This window comes from Microcaecilia unicolor, chromosome 1 (assembly GCF_901765095.1).
Source record: "Microcaecilia unicolor chromosome 1, aMicUni1.1, whole genome shotgun sequence".
NCBI lineage: Eukaryota > Metazoa > Chordata > Amphibia > Gymnophiona > Siphonopidae > Microcaecilia > Microcaecilia unicolor.
In genome coordinates, this window is record NC_044031.1 from 339,646,097 (window position 1) to 339,668,020 (window position 21,924).

General features: G+C 41.5%; 1 protein-coding gene across 1 annotated transcript in view; it reads right to left on the reverse strand.

Moving 5' to 3' along the window:
- DROSHA (drosha ribonuclease III) overlaps nucleotides 1-21,924 on the reverse strand; it is a 552,432-nt gene that overhangs the window by 388,722 nt on the left and 141,786 nt on the right. Inside the window, exons 7-8 of the mRNA XM_030216759.1 lie at nucleotides 19,029-19,115; nucleotides 18,857-18,943 (exon numbers count right to left, since the gene is read on the reverse strand). Coding sequence (XP_030072619.1) covers nucleotides 18,857-18,943; nucleotides 19,029-19,115 — 174 coding nt within the window. The remainder of the gene's footprint in view (nucleotides 1-18,856; nucleotides 18,944-19,028; nucleotides 19,116-21,924) is intronic.

Genomic DNA, 21,924 nt, shown 5'->3' on the forward strand with positions numbered 1-21,924 from the left:
CAAGCACTGTTTATCTCTTTTCAGTTTGGAGCACTGATATCTCTGTTCTGCCTCAGCAATAAGATGCACTCTCTCTTGTTTAATTCATGCCCCCCACTTTATCAAAGACCCCCTTATGATTGCTTTAAGAGCAACCCACAGTGTGGGGTCAGTAATCTCTCCATTATCATTAGAGCTTAAGTAATTCTGAAGGTCTACAGCAATCACCCTTTTATCTTTCAAAAGATTTTCATTAAGTCTCCAATATGTATTACAATGCCTTTTCATAGGTATGGAATACACCGCCCAAACCAGTGCATGGTTGGGCCTTATGCACGGTTCAATAGTAATATCCTCAAGTTGTTCTAACCAAAAGGAGATCCAATCAACATATCTACTCATGCATAGCTATTATGTACATTTGAGTAAAAAGTGTATTGTCTATCCTGAGGGTGTTCTAAAAATCAGTTATGTTACCTCTTAAAAGGGTAGTAAGACACTTGATAGGGGATCCCCCCCCGCTGCCCAGAAACAGGGGAGTTTGATCTGTCCTATTTAGGACTCAAAATCAAATTGAAATCGCCCCCTAACAATAGATGTCCCTTGCCTTTAGCATCCACAAGCTCATGAATAGCTCTCCAGAAAACACTCTGTTGCACATGAGGCACAGATATTAACAAAAGTAACCGTAACGTCCTGTATATCCCCTAAAAACATAATAAGACTTCCATCTAAGGCCTTCACAACACCCTTAAGTGTAAAAGGCAATCGTCTATGGATCTATATTATTATTATTATTTATTGCATTTGTATCCCACATTTTCCCACCTTTTTGCGGGTTCAGTGTGGCTTACAATAAGAAATGAATGATGGAAGTACAATTTGTTACAGATTGGTTATGGATTACATTGTGCAGAATTATGCGAGACAATCGAAGTGTCGTTAAGGAGTGCAACAGTGGAACACAAACATTGAACATTGGAAGGAGACAATGGGAGCTTAAAGGGCAATACTAAGGCATAAAGACAAATGGTATACATATTTCTGTGAGTAAAGGTATGAGTGATGTGGGATTACGGGGGATGAGAGTTCAGAAGTGGATTTATAGTGCATTAATAAACAGTAAGTGTGGATTTTATGAGTTTTGGCTCTTTCCGTAAATTTTTTCAAAAAGATGGGTCTTCAATAATTTGCGGAAGGAAGCTTGCTCGTGGATCGTTCTTAAGTTGCGCGGCAGTGTATTTCAAAACTGCGTGCTCATGTGAGAAAAGGTTGACGCTTGTAACGTCTTGTATTTCAAGCCCCTGCAATTGGGGAAGTGGAGGCTGAGGAAGGTTCGGGATGATTTTTTGGCGTTTCTGGGTGGTAAGTCTATTAGCTCAGACATGTATGCTGGGACTTCGCCGTGGATGATTTTGTGGACTAATGTGCATACTTTAAAAGTGACGCGTTCCTTGAGTGGAAGCCAGTGCAGTTTTTCTCGTAATGGTTTTGCACTTTCATATTTTGGCTTTCCAAAGATGAGTCTGGCTGCCGTATTTTGGGCTGTTTGAAGTTTCCTCAGTGTTTGCTCTTTGCAACCTGCGTATAGTGAGTTGCAGTAGTCCAGGTGGCTGAGTACGAGGGATTGCACTAGGCTGCGAAAGACGGATCTTGGGAAGAATGGTCTTATCCTTTTCAATTTCCACATGCAGTAAAACATCTTTTTAGTTGTGTTGTTTGCGTGAGTTTCAAGTGTTAGGTGGCGGTCGATAGTGACTCCAAGGATTTTGAGCGTTTCTGAGATTGGAAGGTTTAGGTTTGGTGTGTTTGTAGCGGTGAATTCCTTTGTGTTGTATTGGGAGGTGAGTATCAGGCATTGAGTTTTTTCAGCATTTAATTTCAGACGGAATGCATCTGCCCATGTGTTCATGATGTGTAGGCTTTTATTGATTTCGTTGAAGATTTCGTTAATGTCTTGTTTGAAAGGGATGTATATTGTCACGTCATCAGCATATATATAAGGGTTGAGGTTATGGTTTGTAGGAGTTTTGCCAGAGGGATCATCATTAGGTTGAAAATGGTTGGTGAGAGAGGTGATCCTTGTGGTACTCCACATTCAGGTGTCCATGCCTTAGACGTGGTTGAATTTGATGTGACTTGATACGAACGTTGGGTTAGGAACCCCTTGAACCAATTTAGGACATTTCCTCCAATGCCAAAGTATTCAAGTATGTGTAATAGGATTCCGTGGTCTACCATATCAAAGGCACTTGACATGTCAAATTGTAGGAGGAGTACATTGTTGCCAGTCGCAATTATTTGTTTAAATTTAGTCATAAGGGTGACTAATACTGTTTCTGTGCTATGATTCGACCGGAATCCTGATTGGGCATCATGCAATATTGAGTGTTTGTTTAGATAGTTAGTGAGTTGTTTAGTTACCATTCCTTCGGTTATTTTGGTTATTAGTGGTATGGATGCTACTGGCCTGTAATTGGTTAATTCACTCGTGCTTTTCTTTGTATCTTTAGGTATTGGGGTGAGTAAGATTTTTCCTTTTTCTTTTGGGAAAAGTCCGTTTTGTAGCATGAAGTTTACATGGTTTGTTAGGTCTGTTTTGAATTGTTGAGGAGCAGATTTCATGAGGTTGTTTGGACATGTGTCTAGTTTGCAGTGGGATTTGGCATATCTTTTGAGAGTTTCAGAGATGAGGTCTTCTGATAGTATTTCGAATTCGGTCCAGGTTCTGTCTGCTGGGTGTATTCCTTCTTCTGGATCTAGACAATCTAAGAGTGTGGCGTACTCAATAGAGCTAGCGGGTATTTTGAGTCGTAGTTGTATAATTTTCTCCTTAAAGTATTTCGCAAGGTTGTCAACATCTGGTATATCTTTGCCGTTGTTTGTAACTGGTGTGGTGTCTAACAGTTTGTTCACAAGGTTGAAGAGTTTATGTGTGTCTTTGTAGTTTGGTCCTATTGTTTTGTAGTGTAGTCTTTTGGTCTGTTTTATGGTGTATTTGTATTTTCTCCGAAGTGATTTCCAGGCTTCTAGTGTTTGTTCGTCTTTCTTTTTGTTCCATTCTCGTTCTAGTTTCCTGACTTGTGATTTAAGTTTTTTCGCTCTTCGGTGAACCATGGATTTGCTTTTTTCCTGTAAGATGTTCTGGTTTGGATTGGGGCGATTTTGTCTAATGTTGTTGTACATAGATCATCCCATTCTTGGAGGAATTGGATGGTGTCAGCGTTTGTTGACCATTCGTTCAGGTAGATCTGTTGCCAGAATATTGTGGGGTCTATTTTTCCTCTCATTGTGTATGTAGTTCGCTTCTGTTTATTGATTGTGTTTATGTGTGTTTTTCGTCAGTAGAGAGAGACGTTTGCTTTATGGTGGTCTGATCATAGTGTGGGTGTCCATCTTGTGTCAGTGAGTGTGATGGTTGAGTCCGGTTCAAATTTGTTTGTTATGATATCTAGTGTGTGTCCTTTTTTGTGTGTTGGTTGCGTGTTGGGTACTTGCAGATCCCAGAGTTTTAGGAATTCTTTGCATTCTCGTGTGCTTGGTGAGGTGTCATCTTCTAGGTGTAGGTTGATGTCTCCTAGTATAAGGATGTTTGAGGCAGATACGCAGGAGTTCGAGATGAAATCCATAAGTTCTGTTTGGGAGTCTTGCCATTTTCCTGGTGGCCTGTAGAATAGGATTGTGTTAAGGTGTCCTATTAGGTTTGGATGGTTAATTCTTGTCAATGCAATTTCAAGTTGTGGTGAGGTAGATTCACCTGTGACTGTGATGGTGAATTCGGGTTTGTAAATAATAGCTATTCCGCCTCCTCTTTTTATTCCATTTCTTGTCCAGTGGGTGATTTTGTATTCTGGTGGGCATGTTTCTAAGATGGCGGTGTCTGTGGGGCTATGGAACCAGGTTTCTGTGATAAATAGAAGGTCTAAGTTATCTGTGGTAATCCAGTCTAGTATGTCTACTGCGTTGCTTACTGCTGATCTTGCATTGATGTATCCTAGTTGGATTGATTGGTATGGTTCCGTGGGGGGGTTTGATGTGTTTATTTTTATTAGTTGTCTGTTTCTTCGGTGGTTGAGTTTGTTGTTGTTGTTTTCCTCTTTTTGTCGGTGGTATTCATATCCGGAGATTATTCATTTTGGTTGGTTATTGTGTCTTTGGTTTGGGTAGTCTTTGTTGATTGGTTGTACATAGGATTGTTGTGTTGTGGGTGAGTTGTTATGGATGTTCTTTATGGTAGGCATTGTGTGTATGTGAGTGCTGTGTGATTTGTGAGTAATGGGGTTGTTGTTATCTGGATTGTAGGTTGTGTTTGCGTATAAGAGTAAGGAGAGATAATGGATGATTAGGAGTGTTTTACTGGTATTCATATCTGTGTCTAAGGCGCTGTGGTAAACATTCAGCTGGTTTGCATTCAAGCGAATTAAAGCTTACATTTGTATTGAAGCTTGGTAGTTCAAAATCTGCATTTGCGTTTGAGCTTGGCTACAATTCAGAGCGAGGTAAAGCTTACATTTGCATTTAAGCTTTGCAACACTTCAGAACTAGGCAACAATTCAAAGCAAGGTTAGCCTACATTTGCATTTAAGCTTGGCAACAATTCAAAGCAAGGCTAGCCTACTTTTGCATTTAAGCTTGGCAGCAGTTCCTACTGATGGTGCTAGTTTGTAATCAGAGCAAGGCAAGCCTGTATTTACAGTTGCATTTATGCTTAGCAACAATTCAAAGCTTGGCAACAGTTCACAGCAGGCCAGCCTACATTTGCATTTAAACTTGGCAACAGTTCCTACTGATAATGCTAGTTTGTAATCAGAGCAAGGCAAGCCTGTATTTACAGTTGGTACATAGTAATAGGTGTTACCTATTAGTCTAATTCTAATTTTCTTATTGTACAAGGTGGCTCATTTGTCTGGGGATCAGAGCAGGCTAAATAAATACATAGCTGTGCCCCCCTTTTTCCTGCCCTCTGAACTAGAAAGGCAAATGATGTGGGCATATTGCCTATGGGTAATTTCACACCCGTTTTAATAAGGTGGGTTTCTTGGATGAAATGGACATTCTACTGTAGTCTATGTAATTCCTTAAACAGCAGACTCCATTTCCATGACAAATTCAAACCCTTAACATTCAGGGTTCCCACCCTGAAATTTGTGCTACCCATATCCCCAAATGATCTGTATATCCAAAATAACACAGCTCCATATCCAGAGTTATGAGCATCCACCCTCACCCTATGAACTCTCCCTCTCCGTTCTCCCCCACAATCCCTTCCCCTGACCCAGTCACCTCATAATATGGCCGAATAGAAATTCAGGTAATGACTGTCAGAATCCCCAGCAAATCAACTGAACAAATGCGATATATATCTCTCTCACCATCTCTATAACAACTTTGTATAAATCCTGTAAAAAAGAACAAACATCATGTATAAACCCAGTAGTTCAAAACATTGTTTCCCATAAGAAATTCTTTTAATCTAACATTTAAACATTCATAAATTCCCCTGGAATGAATCCAGCAAGTGGAAAAATATACAACTAAATCAGTTATATGGAAATGCCAACCCACAAGATAATATCATTAAGGGTCTCCTCTGGCTGAAGGAGGAGTAGATTGAGTATTTGAGAAATGCAACAAACGCCTGACTGACAACCCACTGCCACCTAGAGACCAGAGGTGGTACATTGGGCTTAGTGCTTTTCAAATGCACCTCCTCCAGAACATTATCCACTTTTAAGTGTGCTAACAACTGCCATGCTTCGTCAGTGGTTAGTCTTGTGAGTAGCTCCTTTTACTGTAAAAAAAAAAAAAAAAAAAAAAAAATCCTGATGAATATCCCCACTTGTAACACATTTGCTCCCTCCAAAGAAACTGGGTTACTCCCCAGAATTCTTTATGCTTCTGTAATGTTATCCGAGATATGTCAGGGTTTATCTCAATAGGGACACTCTTCCAAGTAATAGAGCCTTCCTTTCTGCTAATATACTTTATTTGGTACCAAAGTCAAGGATACACACAATTATGTCTCTTTTCTCCTTGGGCTAAATTCTGTCCTCTATGAAACCTACCTTCTGTTTAAGTGATCCTATTCCTTCATCAAGGCTGAAAATCTCTGAACTGGACCTCCTTCCTACTTTTTTAATCAATAATCTCAGCCTTTCTACAGGTCAGTTTCCAGATATCTGGGAACTGGCTATTATTCATCCTGTCATGGTTGTGGCCGTGCCCCTGTGCCCAGACTCACTTTTTTCCCAGTGATCTGGCTCTGTGGCTTCCCCCGGACTACCTTGTTCGGGCATTGATGCATCTGCTGACCATTTCCCTATTATCCAAGCCTAGCTTTGGTATTCCTGCATCCAAGCCTAGATACAGTCTATTCAAGCCTCATTCCAAGTTGTGACATCATCAGCAAAGTCCTTTATAATGAACCTTGGAACTTTCATGCTTTGCCTTTGCAAGAGGTCTCTTAACCTTGTCTTTGTGTTCCCTGTTTAGATCCAGTTCCTGCTTGGCTTTATTCCTGTATGCCTTGATTCCTGCCTAGCTTTGTTCCTGTGAGTCTTGTCCCTAAATGTTTGTTTCTGTTTGTCTTGTTTCTGAAACCATGTACTTGAAAGCCTTGCTTTGTAAACCTTGTTGCTGAAGCTTTTCTCTTGTGTAGTCTTGTTCTTGCCTACTTGAGTTCCTATGAGTCTTGTACCTGAAAGCCTGGCTTCTGTAAACCTTGTTCTTGAAGCCTTACTCTTGTTCCTGCCTAACTGTGTTTCTATGAGTCTTGTCCCTGAAGGCCTCATTTCTGAACCTTGTTCTTGTAAGCCTGGCTCTTGCTATAGCCAAACCCTGCTCCTGGTTTTTGTTACAGTTTGACTCTGCTCCTGGCTCTTGCTATAGCCAAAGCTCTGTTCCTTGCTACAGTTAAACCCTGTTCTTGCTTTCTGCTATTGCCAAACCTTGTTTCTGCTTCCTGCTAAAGCCGTGCTCCGCTCCTGGTTCCTCCTACAGCCAAGCTCCATCCCTGACTCCTGCTATAGCTAACACTCTGTTCCTTGCTACAGTTAAACCTTGTTCTTGCTTTCTGCTATTGCCAAACCTTGTTTCTGCTTTCTGCTAGCCAAGGCTCCGTTCCTGGCTCCTGCTACAGCCAAGTCTGTTCATGACTCCTGCTCCTGAGAAGCCAAATCTGTTCCTGGCTCCTGTTCCTAAGCCAAGTCTGTTCCTAGTTCCTGTTCCTGCCAAGCCAAGTCTGGCTATTGCCTTGTCTATAGTCTTGCTTCTCTTTGTTCCTGTTGCCTAGCTCTTATCCTGCTTTGTTTGCCGAGTCTTATGCATTGTCATGTTTTGCTCTTTCTTGTGTCTGGATCCAGTTCTTACCCTGCCGTGTCTGAACCCAGTTCTAGCCCTTTGCCTTGCTTTCTTGCCTTTTCTTGATGCAGCGTTTGTCTTGTTTGCCTGCGTTGTCCAGTTGTGCCTAACCTTTCTCTGTCTTGTCTTTTCCAACCCAGTCCTGTCCAGATCCAATCTTTGCCGTGTCCTGCTCTTTTCTGGACCCAGTTTTAATCTAGTTCCGAGTCTTGGCTTGTCCTGCCTGGGTTCCAGTTCTGGCCCTTTTGCCTTGCTTTCCTTGATCCGGTCCCTTTTGTATCTTGTTACTTCTGTCGTGTCTTCTTGGTCTTGGTCAATTCTAGTCCTGTCTTGTCTAGCCCAGTCCAGTATTATTTTGTCTTGCCTAGTCCTGTCTTATTTTGACTCCTGCCTTGTGCCAGCCCAGGTGACTTGTCTGCCTCAGCTCTGGCTGCAGTCCAAGGGCTCACCATACCTGAATCCATGACATGTCCTATCCTGAACATAGTAACTTGCAGGCATATTTTCAAAGCACTTACACTTACAAAGTTACACAGCAACCTATGGAACTTTGTAAGTCTAAGTGTTTTGAAAATGAGCCCCATAGTAACATAGTAGATGACGGCAGATAAAGACTTGTGCGGACAATCCAGGCTGCCCAACAAGATAAACTCATTGCATATGACATCTGATACTTCATATGTATACCTCATCTTGGATTATACTTGTCATTTTCAGTGCATAGCCTGTAGAAGTCTGCCCAGCATTGTCCTTATTCTAAAATTTCTGACGTTAACGTCGAAGCCCCTCAGTCCCCAGTAACAACTGTCCAATCTCAAATCTCACATTCATGTCCAAAGTTCTAGAGAAAGTAGTCTCTGATCAGTTGACTTCCTTTTCCAATAAAGTTTTAGCACTGAATCTCCACTAATCAGGGTTTTAGAACACACTTTAGCACTGAAACAATTATGACAGCACTTTTAAGTGATAGCTACTCCTTCCTTGATCAACACAAAATTGTTCTAGCTGTTTCTCTAGATCTTTCTGCAGCTTCTTATCTTGTAAATCACTCCCTTCTCATCTCTCCTCTCTGGGTATTATCGGTGAAGTTTTCTCCTGGTTCACCTCTTTTCTGTTCCATCGTTCTTTCAAAGTTGTTACCCCTTCTTCCTCCTCCAACACCAGGCAACTTTCCTGTGGTGTCCCCTTGGGTTCCGTTCTTTCTTTCTCTTTTATTATTCAATTTATTTCTGAGCCCTCTTGAGGCCCTCATCCAGTCTTTAGGTTTCTCAGCATATTTTTTATGCTACTATCCTTCTTCTTTACCCGACCTACCCTTTTTATCCTTTCCCCCCTTCTATTACCCCATTGCAGACTTGTTTAAAACTCAGTTGCAAAATGGTTAGATCATCAATTAGTGCTTAATGCTGTTAAGATGATTGCCTGCTGGTTCACTGGTGCTCTATCTCCACCTACATTTCTTATCTCCCTACTAGGGACCCAGGTCACTCCAGTCACAAATTTTCAATATCTTGGGGTTATCTTGGACTCTGCCCTGTCAATTCAGACACAAATCGCTCAGTTAACCAAGACCTCTTTTATCCTGTTTCATCAGCTGCATGCTATTCGTCATTTTTTTCAATCACAATACTTTTCATGAACTGATTCTTTCCATCACAATTATTGCAATATTGTTTACACTGACTTACCCAATCATGTTTGAAAAAACTTCAAACCCCTCAGAACACTGCTGTTCGTCTTTTCTGCCATGCCTGTCGTTTTGATCACTCCACTCTACTGCTTAAACATCACCAATGGTTACCTGTGGAGTATCAAATAACTTACAAAATAGCCCTTCTAACTTTTAAGGCCCTTAGGGTGGGCCTACCAGCCTATCTTGCTCAAGTCACTATTCCTTACTCCTCTGCACGGGTGCTCAGATCTATTGATGACCACAGGCTTGTTCTCCCTGGCCCTAAGCTCGCCTACTATGACTCAACTAGGCATTATGCCTTTTTCTTTTTGTCTCCCCCCACACTTGGAACAATCTTTCTCGCCCCTCCACATAGAATCCTCCCTTAAGATTTTCAAAGCCGAGCTAAAAGCGTGGATGTTTCGACAGGCATTTGAAGTGTCCAATTAAGTGGAATCTCACCATCTGGAGGTCCTCTACTTTTCCTTTCTTTTCTCTCTGATTTCCTCCTGTGTGCCCTTCCCTCTCCTTTGTGAGAGTGTTTATCTTTCCTATCATTAATGGCATTACTTTCCTACTACTTATTTTATTAGTCTGTACACCGCTTAGCTCTGCCATGGCAGCTTGAGCGGTCTAGAAAGTTTGACTAAACCAATAAACCGATCCCAGCTCTATCAATCTTCATGCTGGGAACAGTAACAATTGTGCAATATCATGCACCACGTGGCTACAATCTGCAAAGGCCTCCTCCTCCAGGACCTCTCATATCCGAATAGTATTTTGGTGGGACCTATTCTCCAAGTCCTCTGCCTTATGCCAGAGATCTCTCAGTTCCCAGGAAGAAGCATCCATACCTGCTTTAAACTCCACAAACTGTACTTCAGATTCATCCATGTGTTTTTCCACCTCCTCCTCCTGCCTCGCCATCAGGTCCGCTAAATCTTTTTAATTATCTTCCACTGTGTCCCTGGCGTAACAAGTGAAACTCTTTCTTCAGATCTTTTTTAAAATCCATCATCCAGATTGATAACTGATGGGAATCCACAGGGATCTCCTGTTTGTTCACATCTGTGCTGCAATCAGAATCATCAGAAAGTACTGACACTATCTTTGCTCAGCACATGGCTCATATGTTAGTCTCGCTCCATCTCCAGCACAACTGGTCAGCTTCCATCATGCAAAACAAAAACATAGCTCAGTTCAGAACTATTTCATCTATTGTTTATTGCATGAGAACATTCAAAATCGGATAGTGAGGTAAAAATGATCAGTTCATGCTGTGCCTGGGCAGAGCTCCATCTCTAAGCAGCCATTCAGAGCGCTGATGTCATCTCCTCCTATAAATTTTTTCTGTGCTCTGAAAGAACTGGCCCAAGTCAATGCTATCAAATACATCACTTATTAGTGTAGCCGAATTCATCCTGTTGGTTGACAGGAACTATGTAATGAACAGGTTATCTTACTATGGCAGTGCATGAAAAAGAGCTCATCTTGCTTTAATGGTTCAAAAGTAAAGAAAATTAGTATAACACTGCAACAAGCTTCATTTAACAGTTTGTCAAAAATTAATTAATGGATAATTACCTTAAGCTACTACTGTAAAAGGCATGATCTAAATCCAAATCCCTTATGAAAAATAAGGGTGTTTTTATCATGGTTACGGAATCTACATCTATAGATCAAATACATCAACACTCATACAAACCTACATCTCTTTCTATCTACACTACATACATTTTATTATTTATTTGCATTTTGCTCACACCTTTTTCAGTAGTAGCTCAAGGTGAGTTACATTCAGGTACACTGGATATTTCCCTGTCCCAGGAGGGCTCACAATCTAAGTTTGTACCTGAGGCAATGGAGGGTTAAGTGACTTGCCCAAGATCACAAGGCGCAGCAGTGGGATTTGAACTGGCCACCTCTGGATTGCAAGACTGGTGCTCTAACCACTAGGCCACTCCTCCACATAAATTACCACATCTAAAAACAATATTCCCATCAGTGTGTGGAACTGGTTAATGTCAGCAAGCATTTATGTATACAGTGCCACCTACTGGAAATTGAGGGTTTTCTGAAAAATGAGACTAAAGGAATACTTCCTCTCACAATCAAACCAGCCCTTCAGAAGCTACCAAGACAGACACTAAGGCTAATCGTTTTCCTAGCTGTTTACTTATAGCTTCTTCTGGTGTTCAAATATGATCCTTTGCATTCCAAGCATGGGGAGGACAGTTTTCATGCTCCCTGCTGTGCTTGCAGGACCTGCAGGTGAACTTTAAAAGGAAATCTCACGGAAAGACAACACAGCTGGGGGGGGGGGGGGGTCCCCCTTCCACGTAAGTAAACCCCAACAAAATCCCATCTCCTTCTTCTCCCACAAAGGGGACAGGACAATTTTAAAAAGTGCCTTTTTTTGTCCCCAAGTCGGTACATTTTTTTAATAACAACTTAATTTTACAAGCATTAAAATAACTTGCCAGAAATACAGAGAAAATAACAAACAAGAATTATTTCAAATCGGGTAATTCTATACTCTTCCTTAGACCACAAAATAGGGAGAGTGAAAAAAGACAAGGACATCAATTAAACAACAGTAAACAAAGAAAACGTGGTATTAACCTGATTATCCACAGTTATTATTTATCTGAATCATTATTACACATTGATCATCTGGTTGGCTTCTCCAAACCCAAAACGGTGTATAGTCAATTTATTTCATTGGAAACATACTTATTGTCCAATATTATTGGAAATAATACACCTGAGAACCGCCGTCAGACAAGGCTGTGGGTTCGGTAAAGGAGCCGGTGGCAGAATCTGTCGAGGCTCGGGAGCAGGTACCTTGCTGCTAGACTGACACATCGGCACCTCCTGAATAGAGGGAGAGAAATCCTCTCGGCGCCGACGCTTCTCGGATGCCGAATCCCTCGACGGCCCGGAGCTCCCCATCTCATCTGCCCACAACCTTGGAGTCATCTTTGACTCCTCCCTCTCCTTCTCTGCGCATATCCAGCAGATAGCCAAGACCTGTCGCTTCTTCCTCTTTAACATCAGCAAAATTCGCCCTTTCCTCTCTGTACACACCACCCGTACTCTCGTCCACGCTCTCATTACCTCTCGCCTTGACTACTGCAACTTACTCCTCACCGGCCTCCCACTTAGCCACCTATCCTCCCTTCAATCTGTTCAGAACTCTGCTGCACGTCTTATATTCCGCCAGAACCGATATACTCATATCACCCCTCTCCTCAGGTCTCTTCACTGGCTTCCAATCAGATACCGCATTCAGTTCAAGCTTCTGCTTACCTACAAATGCACTCAGTCTGCTGCCCCTCACTACCTCTCTACCCTTATCTCCCCTTACGTTCCCGCCCGAAACCTCCGTTCACAGGACAAATCCCTCCTCTCATTACCCTTCTCCACCACCGTCAACTCCAGGCTCCGCTCATTCTGCCTCGCCTCACCCTATGCTTGGAACAGCCTTCCCGAGCCCTTACGCTAAGCCCCCTCCCTGCCCATCTTCAAGTCTTTGCTTAAAGCCCACCTCAATGCTGCGTTCGGCACCTAACTCTTACCTTTCAGGAAATCCAGACTGCCCCAATTTGACTGCCCCTATCAGACTGACTGTTCACGTGTCCTTTAGATTGTAAGCTCTTTGAGCAGGGACTGTCCTTCTATGTTAAATTGTACAGCGCTGCGTAACCCTAGTAGCGCTTTAGAAATGTTAAGTAGTAGTAGTAACGATGACAGTGCTTCTTTGCCTTCGCTCGACGCCCGTCATCGAGACTCCTCGATACCGATCAGGAAGACGTGGAATCCTCACGTCTCCTTGGGGCCATGTCCGACGAAGGTCAGTCCCGGGGGTCCTGCATAACAGGAGGCCTCGAGACAGGTGCAGACCCACTCGATGCCTCACTGCTCCCAGCACGAGTTGGTCGTTCCGCAGCCATTACCCTCGCTCCCGACGTCGATGCATCCCTCGATGTCGACGCCGCCGACCTCGGTACCAATGTCAATGTCGAAGGACCGGACTGAGCCCCAAAAAGCTTCTCTCATTGGGCTTCTCGAGACACTTGGGTCCGTTTCTTCATGCGAAGAAACAGACTGCAAGCGGCAGGGCTATGGTCGGGCCCAAGGCACTGGATACACCAAGCGTGGGTATCGGTATCCGAGATGGTCCGGTTGCACCGAGTACAACGTTTGAAGCCGCTGGGTATCCTCAATGACATGGAAGGAAAAACGGCTTTGGCGAAATTAAATGACGCGATCGTGCCAAAAAAGTAAAGGGCACAAAAAGGGGAAAACCCCAGCCACGTCAAAAAGAAAGAAAACTTAGAAAGTGCCAAAAACTAAGAAAAAAAATACAAGGTTTTTTTTTAAAGAAAAATGAATAACGATATAAGAAAAGAAGAAAATACAAAAAGAATCGTCAAGACTCTCTTTCCTGGGCCAGCGAAGCGAATAGGGAAAAACCTCTTCACCTCACCGCGAACAAGAAAAAACTGAGCGGTGCACGCGGTTCGCGTGCTAGAAGGCTCTGGCAAAACTTTTAAAATTTTGCTGTAGAAAAATTTGCTGTTTCCTGGGCCGTCATGGACGCCGACCCACATGCAAGAACAAGAAGCCTGCTTGTCCTCGGAGAAGTATTTTTTCACGGAAAGGGTGGTGGATGTGTGGAATGCCCTCCCATAAGAGGTAGTGGAGATGATAACGGTAATGGAATTCAAATGGGCTAGCTTCAAAGGGTCTGATTGAAGCAGTCTCCATAGAATCCAAACTATATAGAGAGGAAAGGTCCCACTTAACTTACTTTCTGAGAAATTCTGAGAGAAGAGGAGATTTGTCTGGGCGAGTGACATTTTTGCTCTGTGCTTGGTAACTTAAAGATTGGATTTAAAAGAGAAACTGAATGATATTGGTAAACACAGTTAGAATTAAAAAAGAAGAAGCAAACTTTATTAGCTAGTCTCCATAACCTATTCCCCATAGTTTTAAAACTTGAAATTTTCTGCCACAGCATTAACAGACTCTAGAAGACACAGCAGGACTTAGTTCAGTTCGCAGTGTCAATGTGAGGATGAGGCGATGGTGCAGGAAGGTTTTAGATTTGTAAGGAACAGGGCAACATCCTGGGGAAGGGGGAGCCTATTCCAGATTGACGGGCTCCACCTTAACAAGGGTGAGACCAGGATGCTGGTATCAGCATTTAAAAAGGAAATAGAGCAGCTTTTAAACTAGAACCTGGGGGTAGGCCGACAGTCATTCAAAAATGCATGGTTCGGAACAAAGTATTTTTCAAAGATATCACCAAAACAGGAAAGACAGAATATCCTGATAGCGAGGTTGCAACATAGAGACCATAGTAGATCAGGTGTCTTTAAATAAAAATCAGACAAAAGATTGCAAATTAACACTGTAAACTGCTGAGCAAATGTAAATAAGAGCAACCAAACTTAGTTTGATATGTCTATAAGCGAATGCCAGAAATCTAAGAAATAAGATGGGAGAGTTAGAACATATTGGACTAAATTAAAAATGTGATATAATAAGCATCTCTGAGACCTGGTGGAAGCAGGATAACCAGTGGGACACTGTCATACCGGGGTACAAATTATATCGTAGTGATAGGGTGGATCGAATTGGTGGAGGGGTAGCATTGTATGTTAAGGAGGGCCTTGAATCAAATAAATTAAAAATTCTACAGGAAACAAAACACATCTTGGAATAACTATGGATTGAAATTTCATGTATAAAGGGGAAAAGGATAGTGATAGGAGTGTACTACCATCCATTTTCCAGGATTAACAGACATGTAGAAATGTTATCAGAAATTAGGGACGCTAACAAACTGGGCAACACAATAATAATGGGTGATTTCAATTACCCCAATATTGACTGGGTATATGTAACATCAGGGCACGCTAGGAACGTAAAATTCCTTGACGAAATCAAGGACTGCTTTATGAAGCAGCTGGTAAAGGAGCCAACAAGAGAAGGAACAATTCTAGACCTAGTCCTTAGTGGAGCACATGATCTGGTGCAGGAGGTAATGGTGCTGGGGCCGCTAGATAACAGTGATCATAATATGATCAGATTTTATATCAGCTTTGGAATAAGTACAAACAGGAAATCTGTTAGCATTTAAAAGGAGGTTATGATAAAATGAGAAAAGCGGTGAGAAAAAAAAAAAACTTAGAGGAGCAGCTGCGAAGGTCAAAATTCTACATTACACATGGATGCTGTTCAAAAATGCCATCCTGGAAGCCTCGGCCAAATATATTCTGTGTAGTCAAAAAGGAGGAAGGAAGACCAAACAACAGCTGGCATGGTTAAAACATCAGGTGAAGGAAGCTATCAGAGGTAAAAGAAAATCCTTCAGAAAATAGAAGAAAGATCAGACTGAAAATAATAAGGAACTGCATAAGGAATGGCAAGTCAAATGCAAAGTGCTGATAAGGAAGGCAAAGAGGGACTTTGAAAAAAAGATTGTGTTGGAGGCAAAAACACATAGTAAAAAAAAAAATTTAGGTGTATTAAAAGCAAGAAGCAGGCAAAAGAATTGGTTGGACTGCTAGATGACAGAGGGGTAAAAAGGGAACTCAAGAAAGACAAAGCAATAGCAGAGAGATTAAATGAATTCTTTGATTCGGTCTTCACCGAGGAAGATCTAGGAGAGATACTGGTGCCAGAAATGGTATTCAAAGCTGACGAGTCAGAGAAACTGAATAAAATCTCTATAAACCTGGAGGATGTAATGGCGCAATTTGGCAAACTGAAGAGTAGCAAATCACCTGGACCAGATGGTATTCATCACAGAGAACAGGCAGAATTGAAAAATGAACTTGCAGAACTATTGTTAGTAATATGTAACTTATCTTTAAAATCAAGCATGGTACTGGAAAATTGGAAGATGGCCAATGTAACGCCAATTTTTTTTAAAGGTTCTAGAGGTGATCTGGAAAACTATAGACCGGTGAGCCTGACGTCAGTGTTAAGCGAAACGGTAGAGAATATTATAAAGAACAAAATTAGAGAGCATATTCAAAAGAATGGACTAAAGAGACAAAGCCGGAATCTTCTTATTATCTAGAAAAACTTGAAGCTGATCTGGTTCAAAAAAGACATATTTTGTCCCTGTAAAGTTTATCAAACATTTACATGAATATACTAATGAGAATGGTGCCCTGATTTTTTTTGTTTCTTTTTGTTTCTTCTCTTAAAGCCAAGAATCTCTTTCTTCTATCTTGTGTTGATTCCGTGATGTCATGGAAGAGCTAAATCCTTTGTCCACAAAATGTTTTTAAAGAATTTTTGAAGTATAATTTCATAATTGAATTAACATCTTGCTCAAATACAAAAGACACAATTAAAGTTCTTCGCTGGGTGACGTCAGAAAGGGAATCTTCTAATAAAGCTGATATATTCAGTGGTTCAGTTGGTACATTTTCCTTTTTTGAAAATTCTGTTTCAGTTAATGGCCGCAGTGTAAGGTAATATATTTTATTCACTGGAGGAATAGCTGAGTTTGGATAAGCTAACACTTCTATTAGATATTTTCTAAATAATTCCATCTGAATTATACCTTCTACCACAGGGAAATTAAGAATTCTTAAGTTCAACTGTCTATTAAAGTTTCCCATTTGTTCGATTTTCCTGTTTACAATAATTTTATCTTTTATCAGCGCTTCCTCAGTGTTTTTAATGTCTTTTATATCTTGTTGAATCTGCATAGTCTGATTCTTAGATTCTTGCTTAGTATTCTCCAAAGATCGAGTTAAAAAGTCAACTTTACTCACAATTACTAACGTATCTTGAGCTGTTTTTGTAACCATTTCAGTCAAATCTTGTAAAGACTTCCAAATAGTCTCGAGGTTAATCTCCGTGGAAGTTAATAACTCCTTGTTCTCTCTCCTTGCTCGCTGAGCTTGTGCACTGCCGAATGGAGTCCTGATTTCTTCGACTTTCAAGTCAGTCAGGTCTCCTGCATTTCTCCCAGCTTGAGCAGGAGACGAAGGAAGATTAAGCTCGGGGGGGCGACAAAGATGTTTCAATTGCCCGGAGAGTCAAAGCTCCTCCTTCGGCACTCAAAAATGGCTCGACCTCACCCGCTACTTGTGAACGTGCCGTTATATATCTATCAATCGGTTGCTGAATTGGGGATGATGTTCTGGCCAGCGGCAGTTGGCCTTTCACCAATCCTTTTCTTTTCGTATGAGGTATTGAAGAACAAGTTTGCAAACAAACAGCAACCGACTCGAGAGACATCCAAACGGTCAGGCCGCCATCTTGACTCCTCCCAAATGTTTAAACTTTTAGCTTCAGACACTTTTTAACATATTTATTAATGATCCAGAGAGATGGGAATAACTGGTGAGATATTTAAATTTGCTGATGACACAAAGTTATTAAATCGCAAGAGGATTGTGAAAAATTACAAGAGGATCTTACGAGACTGGGAGACTGGGCATCCAAACGGCAGATAAAGTTTAATGTGAGCAAGTGCAAAGTGATGCATGTGGGAAAGAGGACCTGAACTATAGATACGTAATGCAAGGTTCCACATTAGGAGTCATCGACCAAGAAAGGGATCTAGGCGTCATCGTTGATGATATGTTGAAACCCTCTGCTCAGTGTACGATGGCGGCTAAGAAAGCAAATAGAATGTTAAGTTTTATTAGGAAAGGAATGGAAAACAAAAATGAGGACATTATAATGCCTTTGTATTGGTCCATGGCGTGACCGCACCTCAAATACTGTGTTCAATTCTGGTGGCCGCATCTCAAAAAAGATATAGTGGAATTAGAAAAGGTACGGAGAAGGGCGATGAAAATGATAAAAGGGATGGGATGACTTCCCTATGAGGAAAGGCTAAAGCATCTAGGGATCTTCAGCTTGGAGAAAAGACAGTTGAAGGGAGATATGATAGAGGTCTATAAAATAATGAGTGGAGTGGAACGGGTAGACGAGAATTGCTTGTTTACTCTTTCCAAAAATACTAGGACTAGGGGGCACGCAATGAAGCTACAAAGTAGTAAATTTAAAACGAATCAAAGAAAATATTTCTTCAGTCAACATGTAATTAAACTCTGGAATTCGTTGCCAGAGAATGTAGTAAAAGCAGTTAACATAGCGTGGTTTAAAAAAGGTTTGGATGGCTTCCTAAAGGAAAATTCCATAGACCATTATTAAAATGGACTTGGAGAAAATCCGCTGTTTATTACCAGGATTAGCAGCATAAAATGTATTGTACTTTTTTGGGGATCTTGCCAGGTATTTGTGACCTGGATTGGATGCTAGGCTTGATGACCTTCGGTCTGTCCCAGTATGGTAATACTTACATGCTTATGATTATCACCATGATACACACAAATGCCATTTTGCTTTAAACAAACCATTACCATGTTTTTCAGTCAGAAGGATCTGATCCTTATTAAAAACATGTATCTGTAGAAAGGTTATGGTTCTCATAGACTGGTGCAGGAGTTTCCAGAAAAGAGGTGGAGAAGCGTAAGCACATATGTCTTGAATAAACTGTGAAAAATGGGCTCAAATGATCGCCAGTCAGGAAGTGAAAGAGCCCAACCAGTTCACACTGAAGAAAACATTGCAACAGCTGAAGAACCAGGTAGCAAAATCACATCATTTTGCTTACTGCAAATTTGTTCAGGATAACGTATCTCAAATTTTTTTGAAATTGGTCAAGTTTTGACAGAGTTATGCAGAAAACAAGCTTTTAATACTTTTCTTTTTTGAAACACAGTTTACACACTCATACACAGTGGCTGGTTGTACACTACCTTCCTGCAAAGAATCTGTGCTGCAAGTAATCTGAAATGCACTTACATTGGTTAGCGGAGCATGTGAGAACATGGAAAAGCCTTCAAAAATGTACTCATGGTCATCATACTCTATAACAGTGGGACGGTCGGTCTGCAGAGAAAGAAAGGTAAATGATTGTAAAACCCAGAATGCATCTGCAAAGCAAGGAACGCCAAATTCTTTCTGGGGTACTCACAAGAAAGTTTGTAGGGGGTGCAACAGTAATCCTGTAGTGAAAAAGTCGGCCAGCGTTGTTGGTCATGGGGCGACAGAGCAGTATGGGCTGCAGCCAGGGTGGAAACACAAGCAAAGTTCAAACATCAGCACAATAAGAGAGACTGAAAAAGAGTTCCAGAAGCCTGTACACATGAGCGCAATCCTATCGAAAGGCATTGAAAAGTAACAAATGGAAGAATTCAACACTTCTTCCCGTAACTTCCAGTAATATTGATTGTAGTTTTTCACATTTGCAATTCTTCAGATACCTTTCACTGCTAAGGAACAGGGGGCAGAAGTCTCACTTTTATTTTAAGCTTTTTATACCACATTGATATTAGTTCTAAGTTGATTGTGTCCTGCATCTAATAGAACATTAGACATGAAACAAAAGTAGAGCAGAAGGCAGAGAACCACACAGGATCAACAGCCTCAACACTGTAGATGGGGGCAAAGAATTCCCAAGCTACCATTCTCCTTGTTTCTAACCTTTGTGTTCACCTCCACAGGCACAGAGCGCTTAATACTTGCAATCTGTACTTATTACGTAAAAATCCCCGCCTAAGAGTACACAAAATTCTAGGCAAAGTTTACAATTATGAGTACAAATCAATTTTTTGAAGGAGGTAATAGGAGCCCTCTCTCTCTGCTGATTATGTACATTTCTCACCTTAAGTGGACTATATAATGCAATGCAGCATGTGCACAAGGGCAGTCTGACACATGCCAAACAACAGTGTGCTACACTGTAAAGCCTTAACATACACATTAAGACAGTTTCCCAACACATTTATGCTAAAATGAGTGCCTCCACAAATATGAATAATTGTGTGACAAATGTATATAAAATTTCACCGGAACCACAGGAAACAGAATGTTTATCGTTTATTTTCTATACCGTTTCTTATTGCATACACAAACCAGAACGGTTTACATCTTAAACAATAAAATATCAAAATTTAAAATAACATAAAAGAAACTCCATTAATTTGACAGGAAAGCACAGCAAGCTAAAAACATCCATTCTAAAGAGTAAAAAACATCAGTGGACAATCCATTCATAACAAGTTTATATAAGCAGACATATGATTTATTACTGCATATTCATTCTGCCCATGTTATGCAACTCTCTACCTGCTACTTCACCTGCTTCAGACCATGAGTGACATTCCTACAGTACACAAGAAAGCCAAAAATCCACCTTGCATATTCACTTTCACTAGGGTTTGGGGGGTGGGGCATATAGAGGAAATACACCCCCCCCCCCCGTTCAGTAACATAAACCAAAGCAGTCTGTTAGCATGGGATTTTGCTCCATAGCTAATGTGGATATTAAACTTTTGTGTTAACTTCCATGTAAGTATTGAGGCTATGACAGTCAGAACAAAAATATTAGCATGGGTTTGGTAAACTTTTTTTTTTGCATAGCACATTAAATCTGATTTTAACAAGCATGTAAAAAACATTATCAAGCACTTCCGGTGATGTCATCCGTTGAGATAGCCACAACAATCTGAAGTCCAGATCAAGCCTACAACTAAAGGTGTTATTTGAGCAGCCCTGACTTTGTTCCTGCAGAATTTTAGCATTTAGTATTTCCAGACAGTCGTTCGGGCGGAGGGTAGTGGTGCACGTGACTGCCTAGAGCTGGATTCAGGCCATTGGGATGCGGTTGACTCTGATTCCTTTGGGGAGTTGGAGGACCCAAGTTAGCTCACAGTGCCTCTTACAAAACAGGGCCTGCAACACATGTTGCAGGAGATGAAGAAGGATTTACAAAAAGATGTGGCAGCCCGCTTTCAGGAACTTAAAACAATGATACAAGATGTACGCAGAGGCCTAGAAGACCTGGGCCTCCGCATGGAGGAAGCAGAACAGCAAACTGAGGAGAGCTTTCTTAAATTAGAAAGTTTGGACAAACGTTTAGAAATATGCTGCAACCGGAGATGCCTTTGCAGGCAAATTAGATGATTTAGAAAATCGCATGTGCCAGAAAAATTCGTTTGTGCGGTGTCTAGCGAAACCTGAAGGAGATGAGGACAGTCGTGCTATAGTTTTTACGCTGTGTCTGCAGATCTTACAGACACTCAGTCTCCTGCTCTACAAGTCCAAGATTGCCAGACTGAAAGTGCACATCGCGCACCTGGCATGCAGCAACCCACTAAAATGAGAGACATTATAGTATTCTTTCAATCATATGCATTCAAGAACCGTATCTTTAATCTAGTGCGCAACATGGGTACTGTTAAATACTAAGGGGAGGCAGTTGGGTTTTATTAAGTTTTATTTGCGTTAACACTCCAGAAGTGGGGGGGGGGGGGGGTCCACGTGATGGCTGGATTGTGAACGGACGTCTCTCTGCTGCTCTCCCCATTTTCAGCCACAAATGCAGCTTTATTTCTGCTATTTACCCTGATTTGTATCCTAAAAAATATCTGAAAGTGCTGGGGAACATCGCGGGAGCTGTTTGGAGGGCTACGACGCTGTCACGGAAGGTAGTGGCTGGACGTGCCGGCGAAGACCCCGCGAGTGCTGAGGAACCGTGGCAAACAACCAGAAGCTAAAATGGCAACTGAGCAGGCACAAGCGGGAGACAATAAGCAGCAAAACCCAGTGATCGCGCTGCAGGAGGCAGCGATTAAAGAATTTATGAAGCACATGGCGGCTGTGCTAGGTGACAAGTTATCGACCCTCTACGCTTTCATTGATGAACTAAAAGAAAACCTGACAACCCATGGTAACCGTATTCAGCAAGCGGAGGAGAGACTTTCGTGCCAGGAGGACTTGGTCACTGATATTAGTTCTCAGGTGCTGGCGTTAGAGAAGAAATGTCAGATATTGGAAGACAAAGTTGAAGACCAAGAAAATAGGAGCAG